General features: G+C 40.2%; 1 protein-coding gene across 1 annotated transcript in view; it reads right to left on the minus strand.

Annotated features, from left to right (window-relative positions):
* Positions 1-218: 218 nt before the first annotated feature.
* The window catches only part of kansl1b (KAT8 regulatory NSL complex subunit 1b), a 113,570-nt gene continuing 91,100 nt past the window's right edge, over positions 219-22,688 (minus strand). The window contains exons 8-15 of the mRNA XM_063016118.1: positions 16,612-16,812; positions 9,626-9,787; positions 8,476-8,606; positions 7,064-7,188; positions 6,901-6,958; positions 3,711-3,823; positions 2,576-2,840; positions 219-1,520 (exon numbers count right to left, since the gene is read on the minus strand). Coding sequence (XP_062872188.1) covers positions 1,299-1,520; positions 2,576-2,840; positions 3,711-3,823; positions 6,901-6,958; positions 7,064-7,188; positions 8,476-8,606; positions 9,626-9,787; positions 16,612-16,812 — 1,277 coding nt within the window. The 3' untranslated portion in view covers positions 219-1,298. The remainder of the gene's footprint in view (positions 1,521-2,575; positions 2,841-3,710; positions 3,824-6,900; positions 6,959-7,063; positions 7,189-8,475; positions 8,607-9,625; positions 9,788-16,611; positions 16,813-22,688) is intronic.

Here is a 22,688-nt window from a genome sequence, read left to right on the forward strand (position 1 = left end):
ATTTCTATTATTATTATTTTTTTTTTAGCGCATCCAATTGCCCGATTGCATCATGCTTCCTCTCCACCAACGCTGATTGAAGAGAACGAAGCTAACCCACGCCCCCTCCGACACGTGGGCAGCATGCCGTATGCATCTCATCACCTACACTTTGATAAGTGCAGTGCAGCTCAGCGTTGTGTACGGAGAGACACACCCTGAGAGCACTCTTTTCTCATCTCTGTGCAGGCGCCATCAATCGTTGGCCAACAGGCCAATCGTTGTTCATGTGGCCGCTCAGCCTTAGCCTTTAGGCAGAGCTGAGATTCGATACGATGTATTCCAGATCCCAGCTCTGGTTCCAGCGTGTGTTTTAACCGCTGCGCCACCTGAGCGGCCCTTACTTTATTATTTTCTATTATTTCTAGTTTTTTTCCCAGCATTTGTTGGTGTAGGTTTGTTATGTTTTCATAGTTTTAGGTGCAGTTCACTACTATAGTCCTAGTTCAAACTGAAATCAAGAAACAAGGCCAAACACTGTTATTGTGTTCTGCTTATTTATTTATATATTTATTTTTGGAAATGGGGTGAATTTAAATTTTTAAAGCAATTATTTACAATAAAAAATATATAAGAAAAATATAATAAGCTTTGGACAGCGTATTTATTACTAAAGAAAGAAAGAAAGAGCTAGTAGTTGCAGTGCATGCAAGGACGTTGGACACCAAACATGTCTTTGCTGACCGACTAGATTTGGTTTAAAGTCAGAATATTGTGTAAGATTTTTTATTAAAGCTGACCCTGCATCATTATGTTAGCATGACTGTTTTGAAATGCAGTAGCCAAGAATGAGAAATAGAAAGTAAAAAAACAAAAGTGCTAAAACAATCAACAACAAAATTTGTGCGCATTAATCTGTGAATTTACGTCGTTGGGGTTGTAATTAAATTAACAGGAAGCTTGCGGTCAACCCACTGCTGTGCGATAACCACTACAGTCTGTTCAGTCTGTTCCGAGTCGAAGCAAGTGCACATCAGCGATTTGGGACACCACCAAGACTTCATCTCCTTCTCTCATGGTTTAAATAGCTCTTTAGCCACCATCGAATTTCCAAGTGAGCCGAAAACAAAGAAGCTAAGAGAACGTAAAGGATGAACACGAGTCTCTACTGGTTATCAATCTTCAACTCACCAATTCACTAAAAACTGTGAAAGAATTAACTGATGTTTGAATATCAAACAGCAGGAGGTTTATTCTGCTCTGTAAAGCGTTGGTGCGGTTGAAAGCTGGTGGAGCTGGAGGCGGGTTTCAGGGGTCCATCAGTGGCCGTGTTTGTGTGGGTGGCTTTTGTGCTTGCCGGTATCTTCAGGCAGTGGCGACGGAGGCTCCCCGTCGCACTCGGACCGGGTGCTGCTTCTGCAGCCCGAGATTCGTCTGGCGCTTCGACCGGGCCGCTCCACGCTCGGGCTGACGTGGTGATCGAGCTCCTGCTCTGGTTCTGCATCCAGAGGAAAAGTGCGATGCTCCCATGGTTGTACAGGCTGAAGAACCCAAACAGAGAGAAGACAGAGGAGAAACAAATGATTAACTAAGCTGTGGGAAAACCTAGCTTTCAGACTTAATATCAAAAGAACATAAGCAAGACCAAAGGTATGGGCTGGGTCTTTACTAATATGATAGTTATTTTATTAGGATTTTAAAGTCATGTTTTACACACTTTGGTTACATTCATGACAGGACAGGTAGTTACTGGTTGGACAACTTTGTATCTTCAGTTCACCTCACTTGCACGTCTTTGGACTGTAGGAGGAAACCTGAGCTTCTGGAGGAAACCCATGCAGACATGGGGAGAACATATATACTCCACACAAAAAGGACCCGGATCAGCCCTGCCATCCGGCTGGGCTGGGCGGCTACATAAACCATGATTGGCATGTTGTTCCATACAGGGTGGGGAGCCGGATAGGGACCTCAAAACTGATGCAATTACGACCTCTGCTGGCTGATTGATGGCGCCTGCACAGAGTTGAGGAGTAAAGGAACTCTCCTTGTGAGGTGAAAATATGCAGTCGGCTACTGCACTTGTGTCGGAGGGGGCGTGTGACAGTCTCGCTCTCCTCAATCAGTGGAAGTAAGTGGAGAAAATTAAAGATAAGCATCAGTTGAGATGAAGAATATTGCATAATGCCATCAGGTAATTGGATACGGCTAGATTAGGAGGAAAATTGGGGGGAAAAAGGACACGGACCACTCCACCTGGGAATCGAACCCAGGACCTTCTTGCTCACCCAGCCACCCTCACCAATATGAAGCAATACTGACAAGCTGTTCAATAACTCCATTATGTTACAACATATGTAATCACCCTATTTTATAGTAGGTCTATTATAGGAACAAACAAAAATGTTGGTGTATATTAGTGACAGAACGAATAATGACGACCAATTTATGTATTTGGGTTTTAACCATATTTAACACACAAGTCACTTAGTGGCAAAACTGTCTGTTTATTTTATCTTGTCTTTATATTTCAGGGCTACAGTGACGGTCAATAAATCAGAATAAATCTCTAAAAAATCCTGCATGTATGCCTTACCGTCTCGTCGTAGCTGGTGTCAGGCGTGGAACAACGTGTGTCCTCACTGGACACGAATCGCTGCGAGTCTCTGGGGGCTGGGGTGTGTGTGTGGGACAGCATGGGCAGGTCAGGGCTGGCGGGACTGGAGGGTGAAGGTGACGGGGCAGAGCTGTAATCCTGCAGCAGAGTGAAGTGGGCGGGGTCAGGAGAGGAAGGCTGAGGTGTGGAGGGCGTCGTCCCGCCTAACAGTGGAGTACTGCGTCCATCCAACGACTTGTACGACCTGGAGGAGCGAGACAGAAAACAGTTGGTTTCATTCTGACTGGAGAGGATGGTACCACAAGCCAATATAATATGACTGTGAGGTAGAGCATTAATGTGTCACCAGTCACACCTCATCCATCTTTTTCTGATGCGTTAAATACCCACCGGATCATTAATAAACGCATCATAATCACAGCCTTCAGATTACCTTGTTTTACCACCACTTTATGGTCGAGGTCATGGAGGGTCTGACTTCCCCGGGAGTCCATGGGCAGACGTGACACCAATCAGTCACGGGGCCTTGGTCACCCTCACCCAGACCTAGCCAATTGTGTTTGTATGGAGAGGCCCAACTGAGAGAATGTGAACATTGTTAATGCTGGATGATAAGCAAGAATTTTTTCCCTCAATTTAGTCATATCCAATTACCGGAGGGCATTACGCTTTCTCTCTACTGATGTTAATCTCCACTTCTGACTGAGGAGAGCCGTGACTAACACTCACCCCCTCCGACACATGTGCAGTAGCCAAATGCATCTTTTCACCTGCACAAGGCAAATTTATATGTGGATCAGCTTTGTGTACGGAGAGTCACACACTGATCCCCGTTATCCCTCGTCTCTGTGCAGGCGGCATTAATCAGCCAGCAGAGGTCGTAATTGCATCAGTTATGAGCAGCCGTTCAGCTCCCACCCTGTATGAACAACAGCTAATCGTTGTTTATGTAGGTGCCCAGCCTGCCGGATGGCAGAGCTAAGTAGAAATTTTGTTTATATTTAATTTATGTTCTTATGCTACATAAACTTAAAACTTAAGATCAAAATGTCATTCAGCAAAACAAAAATCTTTTCTGATTCATTACAGTAGCTAAGATGTGTAAGATGCTCACCGACTGCCCCGCCTCTTGGCAATGGAGCTAGACGTCCAGCTCCAGCGTGAACGTTCCTGCTCCTGAAGCGGAAGATGCAGCTGAGAGAACGCAGTGTCTGACAGATCTTCAATCTGAATCAGAGAGAAGGAGAGAGAGCAAAAGAGAGAAGAGCAAAGTTGTTTGTTACAAGGGAATAAGAGAAAAAGCACACACACACACACACGCACGCACATATATATATATATATATATATATATATATATATATATACAGTGAAGCCCGAAATTATTCATACCCCTGGCAAATTTTGACTTAAAGTTACTTTTATTCAACCAGCAATTTTTTTTTTGACCAGAAATGACACAGGTGTCTTCCAGAAGATAATAAGATGATGTACATCATTATGGAAAAAAATATTTCCCAGCTTTTATTTACATTTGAACAAAAAGTGGCATGTCCAAAATTATTCATACCCTTTGCAAACTGTCACAGTCTGTGGGAAAATCCAAAGTTCTATACCATTCCAAATAGTCCAAGCTGTTCTAAAGCATCCTAATTACCCTGATTCATTGGGAACAGCTGTTTTAATCAACTCAACAGGTGAAAAACAGCAACTCTCTGCAGTTGGTTTGTGGACAGTCATGGCTAAGACAAAGGAGCTCACTAAGGACCTGCGGCTGTGCATTGTGGCAGCTCACAAGTCAGGAAAGGGCTATAAGGCCATATCTAAATGTTTTCAAGTTCCAGTGGCTACAGTGCAAAGTATTATAAAAAAATACAAGACATTCCGCACTGTGGAAAATCTCAGAGGACGTGGTCGGAAGCCAAAAGTGACACCTGTGCTGGCCAGGAGGATAGTGAGAGAGGTGAAAAAGAATCCAAGGATCACCACCAAGGCCATCCTGGTGAATCTGGGCTCTGCTGGTGGCAACGTCTCAAGGCAGACAGTCCAACGGACACTGCACACTGCTGGGTTCCACGGACGCAGACCAAGGAGGACGCCACTTCTCCAGAAAAGGGACACAAAAGCTCGCTTGGCCTTTGCAAATGCTCATCTGGACAAAGAAGAAGACTTCTGGTCTTCTGTTTTATGGTCAGATGAAACAAAAATTGAATTGTTTGGCCACAATGATGTATCCTTCATTTGGTGTAAAAAAGGAGAAGCCTTCAACCCTAAGAACACCATCCCCACTGTCAAACATGGTGGTGGGAACCTAATGATTTGGGGGTGTTTTTCAGCCAATGGACCAGGGAACCTAATCACAGTAAACGGCATCATGAAAAAAGATCAATACATCAAGATTCTTAACAACAACATCAGGCAGTCTGCAGAGAAACTTGGCCTTGGGCACCAGTGGACATTTCAGCACGACAACGACCCAAAACACACAGCAAAAGTGGTGAAGAAATGGTTAGCGGACAAAAACATTAACATTTTGCAGTGGCCCAGCCAGAGTCCTGACTTGAATCCAATTGAGAATCTGTGGAGGGAGCTAAAGATCAGGGTGATGGCAAGGAGACCCTCCAACCTGAAAGAGTTGGAGCTCATCGCTAAAGATGAATGGGCAAAAATACCAGTGGAGACATGCAAAAAGCTGGTCAGCAATTATAGGAAGCGTTTGATTGCTGTAATAGCCAATAAAGGCTTTTCTATTAATTATTGAGAAGGGTATGAATAATTTTGGACATGCCACTTTTTGTTCAAATGTAAATAAAAGCTGAGAAATATTTTTTTCCATAATGATGCCTCTTGTACATCGTCTTATTATCTTCTGGGAGACGCCCGTGTCATTTCCGGTCCAAAAAAAAAATTGCTGGTTGAATAAAAGTAACTTTAAGTCAAAATTTGCCAGGGGTATGAATAATTTCGGGCTTCACTGTATATGCGTGCGTGTGTGTGTGCTTTTTCTCGTATTCCCTTGTATATATATATATATATATTGGGGATGTCTCAAAGATCGGGATCGGGGCCGATCAAGGCATTTTTTAATTGATCGGAATCGGCTTTACTAAACCCGATCTTAATCCCGATCTTTTGTGTTACGTCAGCATGTCCGCTGTGTGGAAATACTTTAAACTGAAAAGTAAAACAAGTCCAACAGTGAAGTGTAACGTCTGCAGTGTGAGCGTTTCACGAGGCGGTGGGAGCAGAGCTGCGTTCATGTGTGAGAGTGTGTGTGAGTTAAGGATCACACCGGTTTACAAAACAACGTAGTGATGCACTCGTTTAATAAAGAAAGAAATACACAGTATTTTCACATATTGTCGGGAGCAGAACACTTTATTAACTTCTTCTGTTACGGTACCGAATAGCCGACAGCTAGAGTCAAGCACACTATTCTATGCACTATGGAAGGCCTAAAGGGTCAAAACACACTCACTTCGTGTACAAACGTCCATCAAACCATTGTCACAATACAAGCACTTTAAGAACTGGCTTTCCTTCATAACAAAAGAGCCTTTCCATTTTATTTTGGTATTCAGGTTTTACTGTAATGCTTTTAAGTAACTTTTTTTCTTATATTCAAGTTAAGCTGCTACACAGATTTCTGTTCATTTTTAGTGCATCACTGCATTAAACATTTTTTTTCTTTGATTGTAAAGTTGAAAGTAAAACTAATTATCTCACTCATTTTGATTGATTTTGTAAAAATACAAAAACATTAAACCAATAGCTTGGATGCAGCATTTTTCCCTACAGCACTGCAGAGCTATATAGTTGTTAAACATATACACTGGATTAAATTGAATAATTGTAATGTACTTGAAGTGTGAACAGTATTATCTAGTTCTTATCTAGACAATATCTAGAAAATACAAGTATCGGTTTGAGACTCGGTATCGGATCGGGATCAAAATTAATAATCGGGATCGGGAACAAAAAAACGTGATCGGGACATCCCTAATATATATATATATATATATGACAAATAAAGGCATTCTTCTAATCCTCCTTTTCTTAGAATCACGGACACCAATCAAACAGGACGCCAACCCTTTCTGACATGGCCATATGGTGTCTGTATGTAAACGCTGCCATTTCGGACACACACTTCTAGCAAATAAGGGCATAAACCAAGTCATACGCACAAGTCCAACCTTGGCTGAACTCAGAAAACAAGCCTGTTGATTGTGCACTGCATTGGTGTGTGAGCTTAAATACTTAGAGTTTGGTGTTGATTGAGAGAAGTGTGTGATTGCTGCTCACCTCCACACTGTTCTCCTCCTCACACAGCGGAGTGGCTGTGATGTTTACCTCCCTCCAACTACAGACAAACAAACAAATAAAAAAAGTTACACACTGCTCCATGTCCAACACCTACCAAACACAAGTAAACAAGTAAACAGGTGTGTAAGAGTGCTGTTGTGACCTGGGTGTAAGGATTTCTTTGTACTGCAGTTTCTCCACTCTGGTGGTGGCTGCCACAGACATAGGGATGACGATGTTGTTGATGTCGAATGGACTGTCGCCTCTCCTCTTGCGCTGTGCAGACTGCTGGAAGATATAAAAAGAGTTGTTGAGCAGCTGTAATCAGTAGACGAAGCCACTGCCTTGTAACAAGAACTCAAAGGGTCAAAGCTTATTGTATTAAAACAATGAGCAGGGAGTTTCATTAGTGGAGAGAATATATGATCAGTAATAATTAAGAGAAGTTTAGCGTTCCCGTGTCGTTCTTTTAATACATTAACAACTACGTTTAGTTTAGTGAGCTGTAACACAAGTTTAACAGTGAAACTGTGAGAAAAATACAGATAAACACAGATACACATGGACGCTTTTAGAGTGAATTTGATGGTTATTCCACACAAATGCAGATTCGTCTCAAATTCGTACTCTGATGACGTTTTACCGCACCACTCAAGCCAAGCGCTGTGCCTCTGTGCGAGGTTAATACAGGAACTTACACCGATCAGCCATAACATTAAAACCACCTCCTTGTTTCTACACTCACTGTCCATTTTATCAGCTCCACTTACCATATAGAAGCACTTTGTAGTTCTACAATTACTGAATGTAGTCCATCTGTTTCTCTGCATGCTTTGTTAGCCCCCTTTCATGCTGTTCTTCAATGGTCAGGACCCCCACAGAGCAGGTATTATTTGGGTGGAGGATGATTCTCAGCACTGCAGTGACACTGACATGGTGGTGGTGTGTTAGTGTGTGTTGTGCTGGTATGAGTGGATCAGACACAGCAGCACTGATGGAGTTTTAAAAACCTCACCGTCACTGCTGGACTGAGACCACCACCATGTCATTGTCACTGCAGTGCTGAGAATCATCCACCACCTAAATAATACCTACTCTGTAGTGGTCCTGACAATTGAAGAACAGGGTGAAAGCAGGCTAAAAAAGATATGTAGAGAAACAGATGGACAAGGAGGTGGTTTTAATGTTATGGCTGATCAGTGTATGTGGCTTGCATAAAGCCCTGAACTCAAAGCTACTGAACGCCTTAAGAAAAAAATCGTAACGTCAATTGCGGGCCAAACCTTTTTGTCCAGCATTGATGTTTGACCTCAAAGATACTCCTGACTCATGGGCACAAAGTCCTACATACATTCCTACATCAAAATGTTGTTGAAAGCCTTACCAGAATATAGTAAGCTGAGGAATCCACAAAGCAGGGGCCAACACTATAGTTATATCTATGGTTTTGGAATGTCCAACTAGTTCCACGTTTTTGACCATATTATGTAGCTTATTTTTTAAATTCTATTTCTGCATTTGCGTTCAACAACAACAATAATAAAAGACTACCATGCTCACACAGTGGGTTATTACCGGTGTGGTGTTGGTAAGGCTGCAGGCTGTGGGGCTTTCGGAGGATGATAACTGTCGGACTACAGGACTGAAAGTGGGCATGGCAAGAGTTGAACTGGGACTCGCCACCTCCATGTATACCTTACTCACATCTGTAGAGAAAAAGGAGACAGGAAAAGGACAGCAAAGTTAGAAAAACGTTCACTACAAGAGCAGAAATCATACTTTATTTATTTGTTTGTTCAGATGTTTTACACTGTGTATATTCACGACAGCAAAGGTATGTAATTTTTATATCAGCCTATAGCCATTGTTAAGAGTTGTTGTAGTACATTGTTTTATCAGATGCGCTCTTTTAGACCAATCATTTCCAAAAATTGAGAATTGTTTCTCATAGTCTTAGGTATTGCTATACATTGTACTTCATGTAAGTATTTAGGACTCAAGCCTTGTGTAAATACAACAGTCTGAGTATTCACTTATTTACTTAATAGGACTTTAATGTGATGTTTTACACACTTTGGTTACATTCATGACAGGACAGGTAGTTACTGGTTACACAAGATTCATCAGTTCAAACACAATCATGGACAATTCTGTATCTCCAGTTCACCTCCCCTGAACGTCTTTGGACTGTTGGAGGAAACCGGAGCTCCTGGAGGAAACCCACACAGACTCCACACAGCAAGGACCCAGACCGCTCCATCTGGAGATCGAACCCAGGACCTTCTTGCTGTGAGGTGACAGTGCTACCCAATGAGCCACTCTGCCACCCCAGTCTATTTGAGTATTGATAATAAAATGTGCATCCATTTGAGTCCCCAATTTGCCATCTTTTTTAATGGCTACATCCAGATTTTATAGTAGTTCTATGAGCATGTCAATGGACAGTGGACCTCAATGGCCTCCCCAGTCTGCAGATCTGTAACTGCATCTAACAGAGCACATTTGCACTTAAGAAGCCCACCAAATGTACAACTCCCACACTGGTTGAGATGACACGTGTGGCTTCTTGCCCGCTCAGAGAAACATGCCAGTCTCTCTGTATTCATCAAGGGGGGGCGGCTTGGGTATGTTTCATTAGCTTATTGTAAACCTGACAGAGCAAAGCAAGCGTGTTTGACTTTTTAGGACAGACGGCCAAAATAAATTAGATAGAAAATATGCATACTGTCTGATTGCTCTTGTGAGTGTTCGCGGGGTCTCTTGCGGGTGTGACCGCGCTCTGATCTGTAGTGCTGCTGAGTCTCGCTGTCACTTTGCTGTTGCTGCTGCTGATGTTGCTGCTGCTGCCAAAACAGCTTCTCTGATCTCACTTTGTGATGGGAGAAACCTGAAAGAGAGACAGCGAGTGAACATGAGATCTGAATTGTTCTGTCTAATAGAACATTTGATGTTTTAACTGGGTTATCATTATGAAATACAGAAATACAGAATCTGGTAAGGAATTTAAAAAGATTTTCATTACAGTTATGTAATTACACAGATCCACCACTAGATGTCAGACATCTGCTGGGAAGTCAAGGTAATTACAGGCACCATTACTTTCAACCACTGGTAAACAATAAACTATAAGGTGGACATTTCTGAACAGCCAAGGTACAAATATTTATATATATCGAAATTAAATTAAAACCTCAAATCAGAAAAAGTTGGGACAATACGAACATGTGAATAAAAATGCAGTGTTTAATACATTAAGTGCTGACTGAATTTCATTTAATTGCAGACAGTATGAACCCAAAATGTTTCACATAATTATTTAGTTTATTTATTTTTTCCTATTTCTAGTCTTCCATTGCTCCAGTTTAAACTTTTTTGGAATGTGTTGTAGGCCTTTTGTACATCCATGCAGGAATGGATGTATTTGTATTTCACTGGTACATACCTCATTTGTACATAAATCTCATATATACTGTATACATCTGTTTATTATGTTTTTACGTACTCATTCCTTGATCGTGTCCATAGCACCTTAATCACTTTAACCTGCATAGCACCTTAATATTAATCTGCACCTTAATAGGTATATTGTTTTCAGCTACATATCTTGTTTATAGTATAGTTTATAGATCCTGTTTATACCACTGCTATTTGCCCACTGTAAATACTGTAATGTATATCATAAATACTGTTTATTCTGCACTTTCTGCTTATTGCACTTCTGGTTAGATGCTAAACTGCATTTCGTTGCATTGTACTTGTACATGTGTAATGACAATAAAGTTGAATCTAATCTAATATCAACAAATGAAATGAAGTTGACCAGACAAAACATGAAACGTCCTGGGTTCATACAGTTCGTACGGTTTACATGTGTAATGAATCGATATTTACTTTAAACAGCAGAGGGCACTGGCGCTATTCACCGCCTGGTTGACGTCACCACAGGGTTGCCAGGTTCGGAATTTTCCAGCCAAATTGATTTATGTGAGGAGACTTTCTTTATTTGTATTATTCATTCATTTATTTAATGTGGGATTTATTTCATTTCATATTTGTACTTACCTCAAAAATAAAAGGGCATTCATTATTCAGATAAATAAAAGATAAGCACAAATACAGTATTTTAAATTTTTTATTAAAGAGAAATAATAAAAGGAAAAAAAAATCGGGAAAAAAATCGCATTGCGGGTAGAGTGTATCGTTACATCCCTAGTCTGTAATGAGATAAAAGTCACTGTAAGATAGACTGTTTTATTATTTGCATTTTTCATACTGTCCCAACTTTTTTGTTTGATTTGGGGTTGTAATACAGTTACTGCTGAATGTGCTTACACGAAAGAGTGCTTCTTAATGCAAAAGGAAAAAAAAAAACACTTCTTGACATTTTTCTCCCACTCTAGTTTTCCCATTCCTGATTGTAATACAACAGCCTGCATCACCTCTGCCCTGACTGAGGAGAGCCACAGACTATCACATGCCCCATGTGACACGTGCATTGCTCGCTGCTTCTTTCAATTTTCATAGGGGTGGAATCTCGCATAGAGTCGAATACATGAAGAGGGACATGAGATCCCTACTTCTAGTGTAGGAGCCACAACCAGCCAGCAGAGGCCACATCTGTGGCAACATAGAGGAACCAAGTTAATGTCTCTTATGTCGCCAACTGTGTCTGTCGGATGCCCAGCCAGGTCGATAATACAGCTGAGATTCAAAAGTGATGCAGGGGGCTAATAAATTTGACCACAGTGTCCAAAAAACTGTGAAGATCTCATTTAAATCTTTCCAATTTGCTCTTAAAATCCATTGCTCACATATACACCATCAATCAAAACTAAAAAAGGTGTTATGCAACTTGCATGAATTCTGAAAGTCATTTTGCTTTTAGTTCTTATGTTTGGAATACATAAACAAATCAGCATCACACACCAATGCGTATTTAATGGAGGCCAAGAACGGCAATGTGAATGTAGCCCGACATACAGTACAAACTCTATTACTAATTTGTGTGTGTGTGTTTTCAATGTGTTACACTGGTTTAGCAATACAAATTTAGTGATGAATGTGGTGTCTTTCCATCTTTGTGTAGTTTGCTTTGCTTAGTGATCTGAATGAAAATGTTGTAGCCTAGTGGTTAAGTTACTGGACTAGTAATGAAAAGGTCAATGGTTCAAACCTCACCACTACATTCAGTAATTGTAGAACTACAAAGTGCTTCTATATGGTAAGTGGAGCTGATAAAATGGACAGTGAGTGTAGAAACAAGGAGGTGGTTTTAATGTTATGGCTGATCGGTGTATACTGTCACAGTACTGTAAGATATTAAGGTATAAAAATGTAAATAAAGTCATTTTGGGTATTAATGCAATAATATAGGTAAAGCAGACTGAGGGCATGCGCTTTAAACAGCACTGTTAATAGTGTGACCCACATCCTAATCGACGTGTTCTCCGATTCCATTTATAATCACCACTGCAGCTGTCGACCCATACTTTACAGACCGAGCTGCTCGGTCATTGCACTGTCCTGAGTCACCGTTACCTAAACCTAATCAACAGCTTCAGCTGGTCTGACATTAAAAATAACCAGTTTCACACCTGTCTGCACAGTCTGGCATCTGTGTAAAGGTCAGGGATCATTTTCCCCATCAGAAACTCCTTTAAAAGGACAAAAAACAGCTTGTAAGGGTTGGGTGACTCAGTGTGCTGGGGTTCTAGCTGATTCCTGCCCTAGGTGCAGTGTGCTTTGATGACTTGCCCTTAAACAACATGTGTGGAGTTGCACAACCAGTCTGGTTAAAATTCTATCTTGCCCAAATGTGTCCTGTAGTCATGACATGAATAAAGATCGTAATCACAGCTCAACACACACCTACTAACCAGGCTGCAATTCCAGTAACAGCTCTGCTACAAATACAGTTTGCACTTTGCACATGACTTGACATAATAAAGTATATCATTTAATAATTAATGCAATAAAAGCAATAAATAACACTATCCAACTACAGCTGGGATCCTGGGCTTGTTTCCCTAGTCAAGCTGTCAGCTGGTCAGGCATATACATACAGACATGATTGGCTATATCTGGGTGGGTGGGGAAAAAAACCCTTGGGCAAAAAAGCCTACACCTAATGCAGCCCATCACAAGCCTGGAAGACATCTACAATATGCATTCTTGTGAGTCCCAAGATAAACCAGTGAAGTCCTGCATTGGTTTTCTTCAGGTCAGCTGCAGCTACTCAAAAATTTACAACACGCTGTAGACACAGCGAATCCCTATTTTACTCTCAGCTATGAAGAGAATAGGTCAATGATTTGAAACAAACACCTCAGTTCAAATCTGGGCTCTGCCACCGGTCGGCTGGGTGCCTTTTGCTAGTGCCTGCAGCAGACAATAATCGGCCATCGTGTCTGCTTGGTGGGATGACCGGACTAAGTGGGTGGGGTCTTTTAACACTGTGCAAGGAAACTGGTTAGCAGATAGAGGTGCCTGTGCAGAAAGCATGGGCGAAAGAAGATGTCCGCAAAGGTCGTCGTCGGAGGAGACATAAGCAGCAATATACCCGCCCCGATTGCAATCAGGGATCCCCAGCAGCGGAAGACAAATTGACTTCACTAAATCGAGAGAAAAAGCATAAATAAAATAGAAAAAAAAAGAATAACCCAAAGATTGTCTTATGCATTTTAACATCTAAAAGACGTGTTAAAAAGCCATCGCTGTCTAAGAAAAACATTAAGGATAGAATGAAGACTGGCAGATTATTGAAAGGTTGATTCAGAGTGGTTCAGCAGTTGTGTGGACTGATGAATCACAATTTGAGGTATTTTCCAGAGAAGAGTCTTTAAAAGCAACATAGAGGAACCCATTTCAACCCCCATCCTTCCCTCAGGCACAGCCAACTGTGCCTGTCGGATTCCTGGCCAGGTCAATGGGACAGCTAAGATTTGAAAGGGTTTGAAAGAGCTGAAGATGTAGTAATTCATGAGAAGAAAGATCACATTTAAATCTGTCCGATCTGCTCTAAAAACCACTCTTAACATATACACCATCAATCAACACTAGAAAAAATGAACAGGTTAGAGTATAAACTGATTTTTGGAGTTACAGAACTCGGATGGATTACAAAAATCATTTTTCTTTGTGTCATTTTGGTGGTTACGGTCCAGAGAAAAGTTCTGGAGAGAAATACAAGAGTAATTGTTTCTCTACTGACATTAAGCATGAATAAAGGCTTTGGAAAATGTTACAAAACGAGGCTTGTACCTCACAGTTGTTTTCTAAGTAGGAGCAATCACGTGTTATTTTTTAACAATACAATGCCTCACAGACTACCAAGAAGTTGCTCAGGCTCTGCCCAGATTTGGGGCCTATAGAGAATATTTGGTCCCACATTAAACAAACTAAGCAGGAAATGACTCATTGCCATTGAGTAAAATGACCCTGCCTCTGCTAATCCTGTAAAAAGCTGTCCACACGTTTACCCACAAGAATTGAACATTTAAGGGTATCAAAAGGAAAGGCTTTTGCATACCAAGTCAGCTATTTGTTATCTACTTATTACCAAACCAAGTATTTGCTGCGTAGATCGTTAAAAACTTAATATTTAGCTTTTTTAGGTTTGGCACATTTTTTGCCCAAACAAATCGACATTCTGAAAAGTGAATTGGTTCTTCTCAGAAGGTTACGCTGGCTTTCATCAACAAAGCATTAAGACTTGTAGATATGAAACTCAAGGGTGTTTGGTATATTAATTTACATTTTCGGCATTTAGCAGACGCTCTTATCCAGAGCAACTTACAGAAGAGCTTCCACAGTAAACATTACCTTACTCTAGTTTAGGGCTGGCACCGATCTGATACTCAGTATTGGTCCGATATTGGCCCAAATCACTGGATCGGACACCGGAAGGAAAAAAACGTGTAATCCGATCCGATACTGTCGCTTGATGTAAATAACACTTAATTCAGTGTTCAAACATTCGCTAGGGGTTTCACGAGAACGCTACTTTAATGTCACAAACACTCAGTGCAAACACAGAACAACGTACCACAGCTGGAGACTATCATTTTCTAATCTCTTCCCTACACACTCGCTCCCTATACCCTAGCATTGTACACTTAACATTCTTAAAGGGCCAGACAATATATATGTAATTCACATTACATGACAAGTGTCATTTATTGCCACTCACACTTGATGACATCATTAACATGTGCCACTGATCTACAACTCATCCGCAACAGCCATTCAGAAATTAAAATACACTGATTTACTTAAACTTTTAGCATTTTAAAAGATAATCTTCTATTGCCACAACTAAAAACACTGTTTAACACAATAAAAATAATCTACTACTGCCACATCTAAACACTGTTTAAACACAATAAAAATCGCCTTATAAATCTCTTTATAAATGATCAATCGGACTTGGATAAATCGGTATTGTTCAGGCTTGGAGGCTCTCACATCCTCAACGATTAATCCATCAGTGTTACGAAATAAAACAAACACCACCATTTCCCGTTTAGCCACAGATGTCCTCTTCAAAATCCAGCAGGGTTTTTTAATAAGCGTGCTTTGGTTTTTAATAATCTAAAAACGTGACAGAACTTTAACGAAAAAAACTCAACTCTGCGTCAATTCTAACTGGTCCATCACGTTTGATTGACATCCACATCTTCCAATTGTAGACACTTTTGTTAAAAAGCCAAAAATGCTGCTAAATGTTTTGTGTGTAAAAGTGAAAATAAAAACAGCAGTTTTGTATAAGTGTGATGTTGTAGGTTCTGTATTTATTCCTTTAGAATATTTATTTCACAGTCTGAGCATTGTTATTTAGATAGCTAGTTTAACCATGGTGAATTGAGACACATATTATTACTGCTTGGTTGTTTGGGAGGACAAACGACGGTATCGAATTGGTATCGATATCGGACATAAAAAAGTGGTATCGGGCCAGCCCTACTCTACTTTAAGTAAACAACAGTCCAAGAACACAAATCTGCTAAAACCCTAATAGAACCTGTTTTTTTTTGTTGTTGTTGTTGTTGTTTTTGCAAGGAATGAATAAGAGCGTTAGTAAGTAAGTACATGTCAGCTTAAGTGCTCAGTAAAGAGGTGATGAAGGTTTTCAAGAGACTCAGATGTTCGGACAGACAGAGAAAGTTTGTTCCACCACTTGGGTGCCAGTACAGAGATTGATGCTGATGCTTGTCTTCCTCGAGTCCTGGGTGGAGGATCAAGTCGAGCGAGACTAGAGGCTCGGAGGTTGCGTGGTACAGAGCGGGGTTTGATTAGACCACAAGGGTAACTTGGGGCTGGTCCATTTTTGGCTCTGTGGGCAAGCATCAGTGTTTTAAACTGAATGTGTGCAGCTACAGGAAGCCAGTGAAGAGAACACACAAAGCTTGTAAACAGTTAACATCCCTGGTTTGCATCCACTTGCACCACTGTAAAGGTTGCACACAAACAAATGTTAACCCCTCAGGGATTAAAAATTTCCCCCCTTTTATCTTTGAATGCAGTCGTTTGTGAATCTGCTGCTGCTAGCACAGCGCTCGACCTGATCAAAGGGAGTCAAAACACCAACAGATGTCCAGTCTCACTACACACAGAACTGTATCGTGTACTTAGATTCACGCTAGGCTCCATGGGAAAATGTATTAATAAGAGGCCTGGTGACCTGTGTGGATAAAATGTGGGTGTGTGACTTACGGACTGTAGAGATGAGCGAGCTGCCCAGCTTGAGTTTATCTTTGGAAGAAGAGGAGGAGGAGGATGAAAGGTCAGAGAGACGACTGCTGATGAACGGCTTGCGTTTGAGCGAAAGCTTTTTGATGGGTTTGATCTTGTCCAGCGGCCGGCCCTGCCAGTGGCACTTCATCACTCGCTGTAGGTGCAGACCAACTCCAACATCTGAAAAGCATAAAGTTGTATGTATTTATTATTTTAATTGGATTTTAATGTCATATTGCACAGCGTAGTGTGAAAGTACATGTTTGTGTATTTGTGAGTGTGTGTGTGTGTACATACAGTGGTGTGAAAAAGTGTTTGCCCCCTTCCTCATTTCCTGTTTTTTTGCATGTTTGTCACACTTAAGTGTTTCGGAACATCAAACCAATGTAAATATTAGTCAAAGACAACACAAGTAAACACAAAATGCAATTTTTAAATAAAGGTGTTTATTATTAAGGGAGAAAAAAAATCCAAACCTTCATGGCCCTGTGTGAAAAAGTGATTGCCCCCCTTGTTAAAACATACTGTAACTGTGGTTTATCACACCTGAGTACATTGTCTCTAGCCACACCCAGGCCTGATTATTGTCACACCTGTTCTCAATCAAGACATCACTTAAATAGGACCTTCCTGACAAAGTGAAGTCCACCAAAAGATCCTTAAAAGCTACACATCATGCCGAGATCCAAAGAAATTCAGGAACAATTGAGAAAGAAAGTAATTGAGATCTATCAGTCTGGAAAGGGTTATGAAGCCATTTCCAAAGCTTTGGGAATCCAGCGAACCACAGTGAGAGCCATTATCCACAAATGGCGAAGACATGGAACAGTGGTGAACCTTCCCAGGAGTGGCCGGCCACCCAAAATTACCGCAAGAGCGCAGCGACGACTCATCCAAGAGGTCACAAAAGACCCCACAACAACGTCCAAAGAACAGCAGGCCTCACTTGCCTCAGTTAAGGTCAGAGTTCATGCCTCCACCATCAGAAAGAGACTGGGCAAAAATGGCCTGCATGGCAGAGTTCCAAGAAGAAAACCACTGCTGAGCAAAAAGAACATTAAAGCTCGTCTCAATTTTTCCAAAACACTTCTTGATGATCCCCAAGACTTTTGGGAAAACATTCTGTGGACCGATGAGACAAAAGTTGAACTCTTTGGAAGGTGTGTGCCCCATTACATCTGGCGTAAAAGTAACACTGCATTTCAGAAAAAGAACATTATACCAACAGTAAAATATGGTGGTGGTAGTGTGATGGTCTGGGGCTGTTTTGCTGTGTCAGGACCTGGAAGACTTGCTGTGATAAATGGAACTATGAATTCTGCTGTCTACCAAAAGATCCTGAAGGAGAATGTCCGACCATCTGTTCGTGACCTCAAGCTGAAACGAACTTGGGTTCTGCAGCAGGACAATGATCCAAAACACACCAGCAAGTCCACCTCTGAATGGCTGAAGAAAAACAAAATGAAGACTTTGGAGTGGCCTAGTCAAAGTCCTGACCTGAATCCTATTGAGATGCTGTGGTATGACCTTAAAAAGGCCGTTCATGCTCGAAAACCCTCTAATGTAACTGAATTACAACAATTCTGCAAAGATGAGTTGGCCAAAATTCCTCCAGAACGCTGTAAAAGACTCATTGCAAGTTATCGCAAACGGTTGGTTGCAGTTGTTGCTGCTAAGGGTGGCCCAAACAGTTATTAGGTTTAGGGGGCAATCACTTTTTCACACAGGGCCATGTAGGTTTGGATTTTTTTTCTCCCTTAATAATAAACACCTTCATTTACAAATTGCATTTTGTGTTTACTTGTGTTGTCTTTGACTAATATTTAAATTGGTTTGATGTTCCGAAACACTTAAGTGTGACAAACATGCAAAAAAACAGAAAATCAGGAAGGGGGCAAACACTTTTTCACACCACTGTATTTGTGTATTTATGAGTGTGTGTGTGTGTGTGTGTGTGTGCGTGCGCACTGAGGGAGGTTATATTGCTGCTTAATAAGTACCTTAGTGAATAGGAAGCAGATTGCAGGTTATTTAAAGAGGTGAGAAAGCAGTGTGGGAATAATTAACACACCCTGAGGAAACGAAACCAAATGCTGAGCACCCCATACACACCGAGTGTGAACACTACATACTAAATACTACATACTAAATACTGAGCACTACAAACTGATTGCTGAATACTGAGCACTACATACTTAATACTGAGCCCTGCATACTAAAAACTGAGCACTACATACTAAATACTGAGCCCTGCATACTAAATAATGAGCACTACATAATGAAAACTGAGCACTACATAACTAATACTGAATACTGAACACTACATACCCAATATTGAACACTGAGCACTACATACTAAATACTGAACGCTACATAACCAATACTGAGCACTACAAACTGATTACTGAATACTGAGCACTACATACCTAATACTGTACACTACATATTGATTACTGAATACTGAGCACTACATACCAAATACTGAATGTTACATACTTAATACTGAATACTGAGCACTACATACTAAATACTGAACGCTACATAACCAATACTGAGCACTGCATACTGAATACTAAATACTGAGCCCTGTATATCAAATACTGAGCACTACATACCAAATACTGAGCCCTGCATACTAAATAATGAGCACTACATAATTAAAACTGAGCACTACATAACTATTACTGAATACTGAACACTACATACCCAATATTGAATACTGAGCACTACATACTAAATACTGAACGCTACATAACCAATACTGAGCACTACAAACTGATTACTGAATACTGAGCACTACATACCTAATACTGTACACTACATACTGATTACTGAATACTGAGCACTACATACCAAATACTGAGCCCTGCATACTAAATAATGAGCACTACATAATGAAAACTGAGCAATACATAACTAATACTGAATACTGAACACTACATACCCAATATTGAATACTGAGCACTACATACTAAATACTGAACGCTACATAACCAATACTGAGCACTGCATACTGAATACTAAATACTGAGCCCTGTATATCAAATACTGAGCACTACATACTAAATACTGAGCCCTGCATACTAAATAATGAGCACTACATAATTAAAACTGAGCACTACATAACTATTACTGAATACTGAACACTACATACCCAATATTGAATACTAAGCACTACATACTAAATACTGAACGCTACATAACCAATACTGAGCACTACAAACTGATTACTGAATACTGAGCACTACATACCTAATACTGTACACTACATACTGATTACTGAATACTGAGCACTACATACCAAATACTGAATACTACATACTTAATACTGAATACTGAGCACTACATACTAAATACTACATACTTAATACTGAATACTAAGCACTACATACTAAATACTGAACGCTACATAACCAATACTGAGCACTACAAACTGATTACTGAATACTGAGCACTACATACCTAATACTGTACACTACATACTGATTACTGAATACTGAGCACTACATACCAAATACTGAATACTAAGCACTACATATTGAATTGTGAGCACTACATAATCAATACTGAGCACTACCATACAGAATACTGAGCACTACATACTGAATACTGAGATTTAAATAACCAATACTGAGCACTACCATGCAGAATACTGAGCGCTATCATACTGAGGTTTGAAGATGTTCCAGATCTTTCTTCACACAACAGTGGAAACCTAAATATAATCCACTGTATGTGTTTGTTGCCATGATAAACTTAAAATCCTTTTTCTCATTTGATTTTAGAACACGGTATGAATCAAAGTTTTAGTAGCCTTAAGTACTTTTGCTGTTTAGTCCCGGCCAAATAAATCACATTATATAACTGATGTATTACACCCGTTAGAAATTGTTGTGTCTGAAACACATTAATTCAATACTAAAAATGTGTTCTAGTACTTGTCCATATAGTGTGAGAGCGCCGGTAAGCATGAAGATAACTGTTTAATCAACAACCAATATAGACAGAAGCACTTGAATGAACGCTGTAATGCTTTTTAATCATTATGTATTCCATGCAGGGTTGTGAGCTGAGTTTATATTCATCTGTCTCTAAGCTCTTATTGAGCCAGATTTTGTACAACCCTCCTCTCTTCATTCTCACTCGCCATCTGCTCTTCCTTCTTCACTCGGTCGTCTGTCTTACAGTCTAACACTGTTCCAGCTAGATTTATATTACAGTCATTATTGAATCCATCTCAGCATCGCAGTATTGATGTACAGTGGTACCTTGTAATTCAACGTCCTCTAAACTCAAAATCTTTAAAATTCGACACCCTTCATGGAGAAATTTGTACCCATAAACTTGACGGTTTCCTTAAATTTGAAATAAAAATTATTTATTTAATTTTAAATTAACAATAAACAGCCGCTTTGTTTGGCACACTGCTTGAGCGGTGCAGTAATTCGTCATCAAAGTGCGCGTATGAGACGACTCTGAGTTATAGCTCGAGGTTCTAAGAAATTGTGAGAATCACTTTTTCCGAGTTTAAACCACTCATCGTAAAAATAATAATAATAAAGCTTAATGTGGATTAATGTAATAAAAGAATGAGTCAGGAACACTAAACTTCTCTTAATTATAACTGCTCAAGTTCTCTCCACTAATGAAATTCCTTGCTTGTCGTTTTAGTATAAAAAGTCTACATAAAACACTGAAATCTAATTGAAAAACAGTTAAAAATCAATATTAAAAACAATAAAAACCTGCACTTTAGCTTTACTTCTTTATTGCTTCCCTGCACTTCTTAATCATGGAGATTAGAGATGGGACGATCGGGGTTTTTGGCACCGATTCCGATCTCCGATCTCCTTTCAGGGACATAGCCGATAGCCGATTGCGATCGGGGGGTCGGATGGGGGGCTGGGGTTTAGCAGTAAATAAAATAAATAAACTTAAAAAGAGCCTCACAGTGAAGATAAAGCGGAGCAGCGCGCGTGTGTGTGTGTGTGTGTGTGTGTGTGTGTGCCTTTAGAAGAGACGCTTTGTTCACAGTATCGCTATAAGTGATTCATTGATTCACGAGTCATTTTTCGCGAAGCGTAAGTTTCTCTTCTCAGTTATCTCTCCGTGTTTACTGTTATTAATTAAATGTCGTGGTTTTAAATAAACACCAGCTACTACAGAACATTCTGTGTGACTCTCTTACATTAAAAAGCTTCATTAAAAAGCTTAATTAAACTGCTATTACCACAGATCTGTAACCGAGTCAGACTCGTTCCGTCTAAGGAGCTAAAAGTTCAGCAGATGATCCTGAACTAACGAATTTGGTAATGAATAAACTTTTGCCTCTGATTGGCTCTGTAACGTTTTCTGTTCTCATCTACATCACAAGTAAGAACCGCTTACGATTTACCAAAGTGAACCAGGAGTTTATATAACGTGCTGATAGAATCGACTCAGATGTGACCGGGTTGAATTATCTTTTTAAAGTAAATATTACAATCAGCAAAATTACATCGTATGTATGATGCACAACGTTAATGATGTTATTTTAGGTCATGAAGAGCTTTCACGATGGTTTCTGTACGATGGTTGATGAATGGTGATGTGATGGTTGGCGCGTCGTAGCTCAAAGTCTGGATCAATCCACTGAGCTGTTAACTTAATGTGATCTTTATATATCACACGATCGGATCGGCTACTCTTAGGAAATATCGCCGATCGCCGATAGCATATTTTGATTAAAAATCGGCCGATACCGATTCATAGCCGATCGATCGTCCCATCTCTAATGGAGATGCTTGATCTAGGAATACCGTATTCCGTTCAGTAAAGGCGCATTCACAGGCAGTGCACAAGCGGTGAAAAAAAGCAGAAAAGGCTATTTTGTCACTTCTCATATGAATGCACCTTTACTAAATGGAATACGGTATTCCAAGCATCAAGCACTTTCATGATTAAGAAGCATAAGGAAACAATAAAGAAGTAAAGGTAAAGTGCAGGTTTTATTGTTTTTTTTAAACTACTTTCAATTGTATTTGTGTTTTTATATTATATTTTGGTTATTTTGTTAT

Source organism: Trichomycterus rosablanca, chromosome 2, assembly GCF_030014385.1.
Source record: "Trichomycterus rosablanca isolate fTriRos1 chromosome 2, fTriRos1.hap1, whole genome shotgun sequence".
NCBI lineage: Eukaryota > Metazoa > Chordata > Actinopteri > Siluriformes > Trichomycteridae > Trichomycterus > Trichomycterus rosablanca.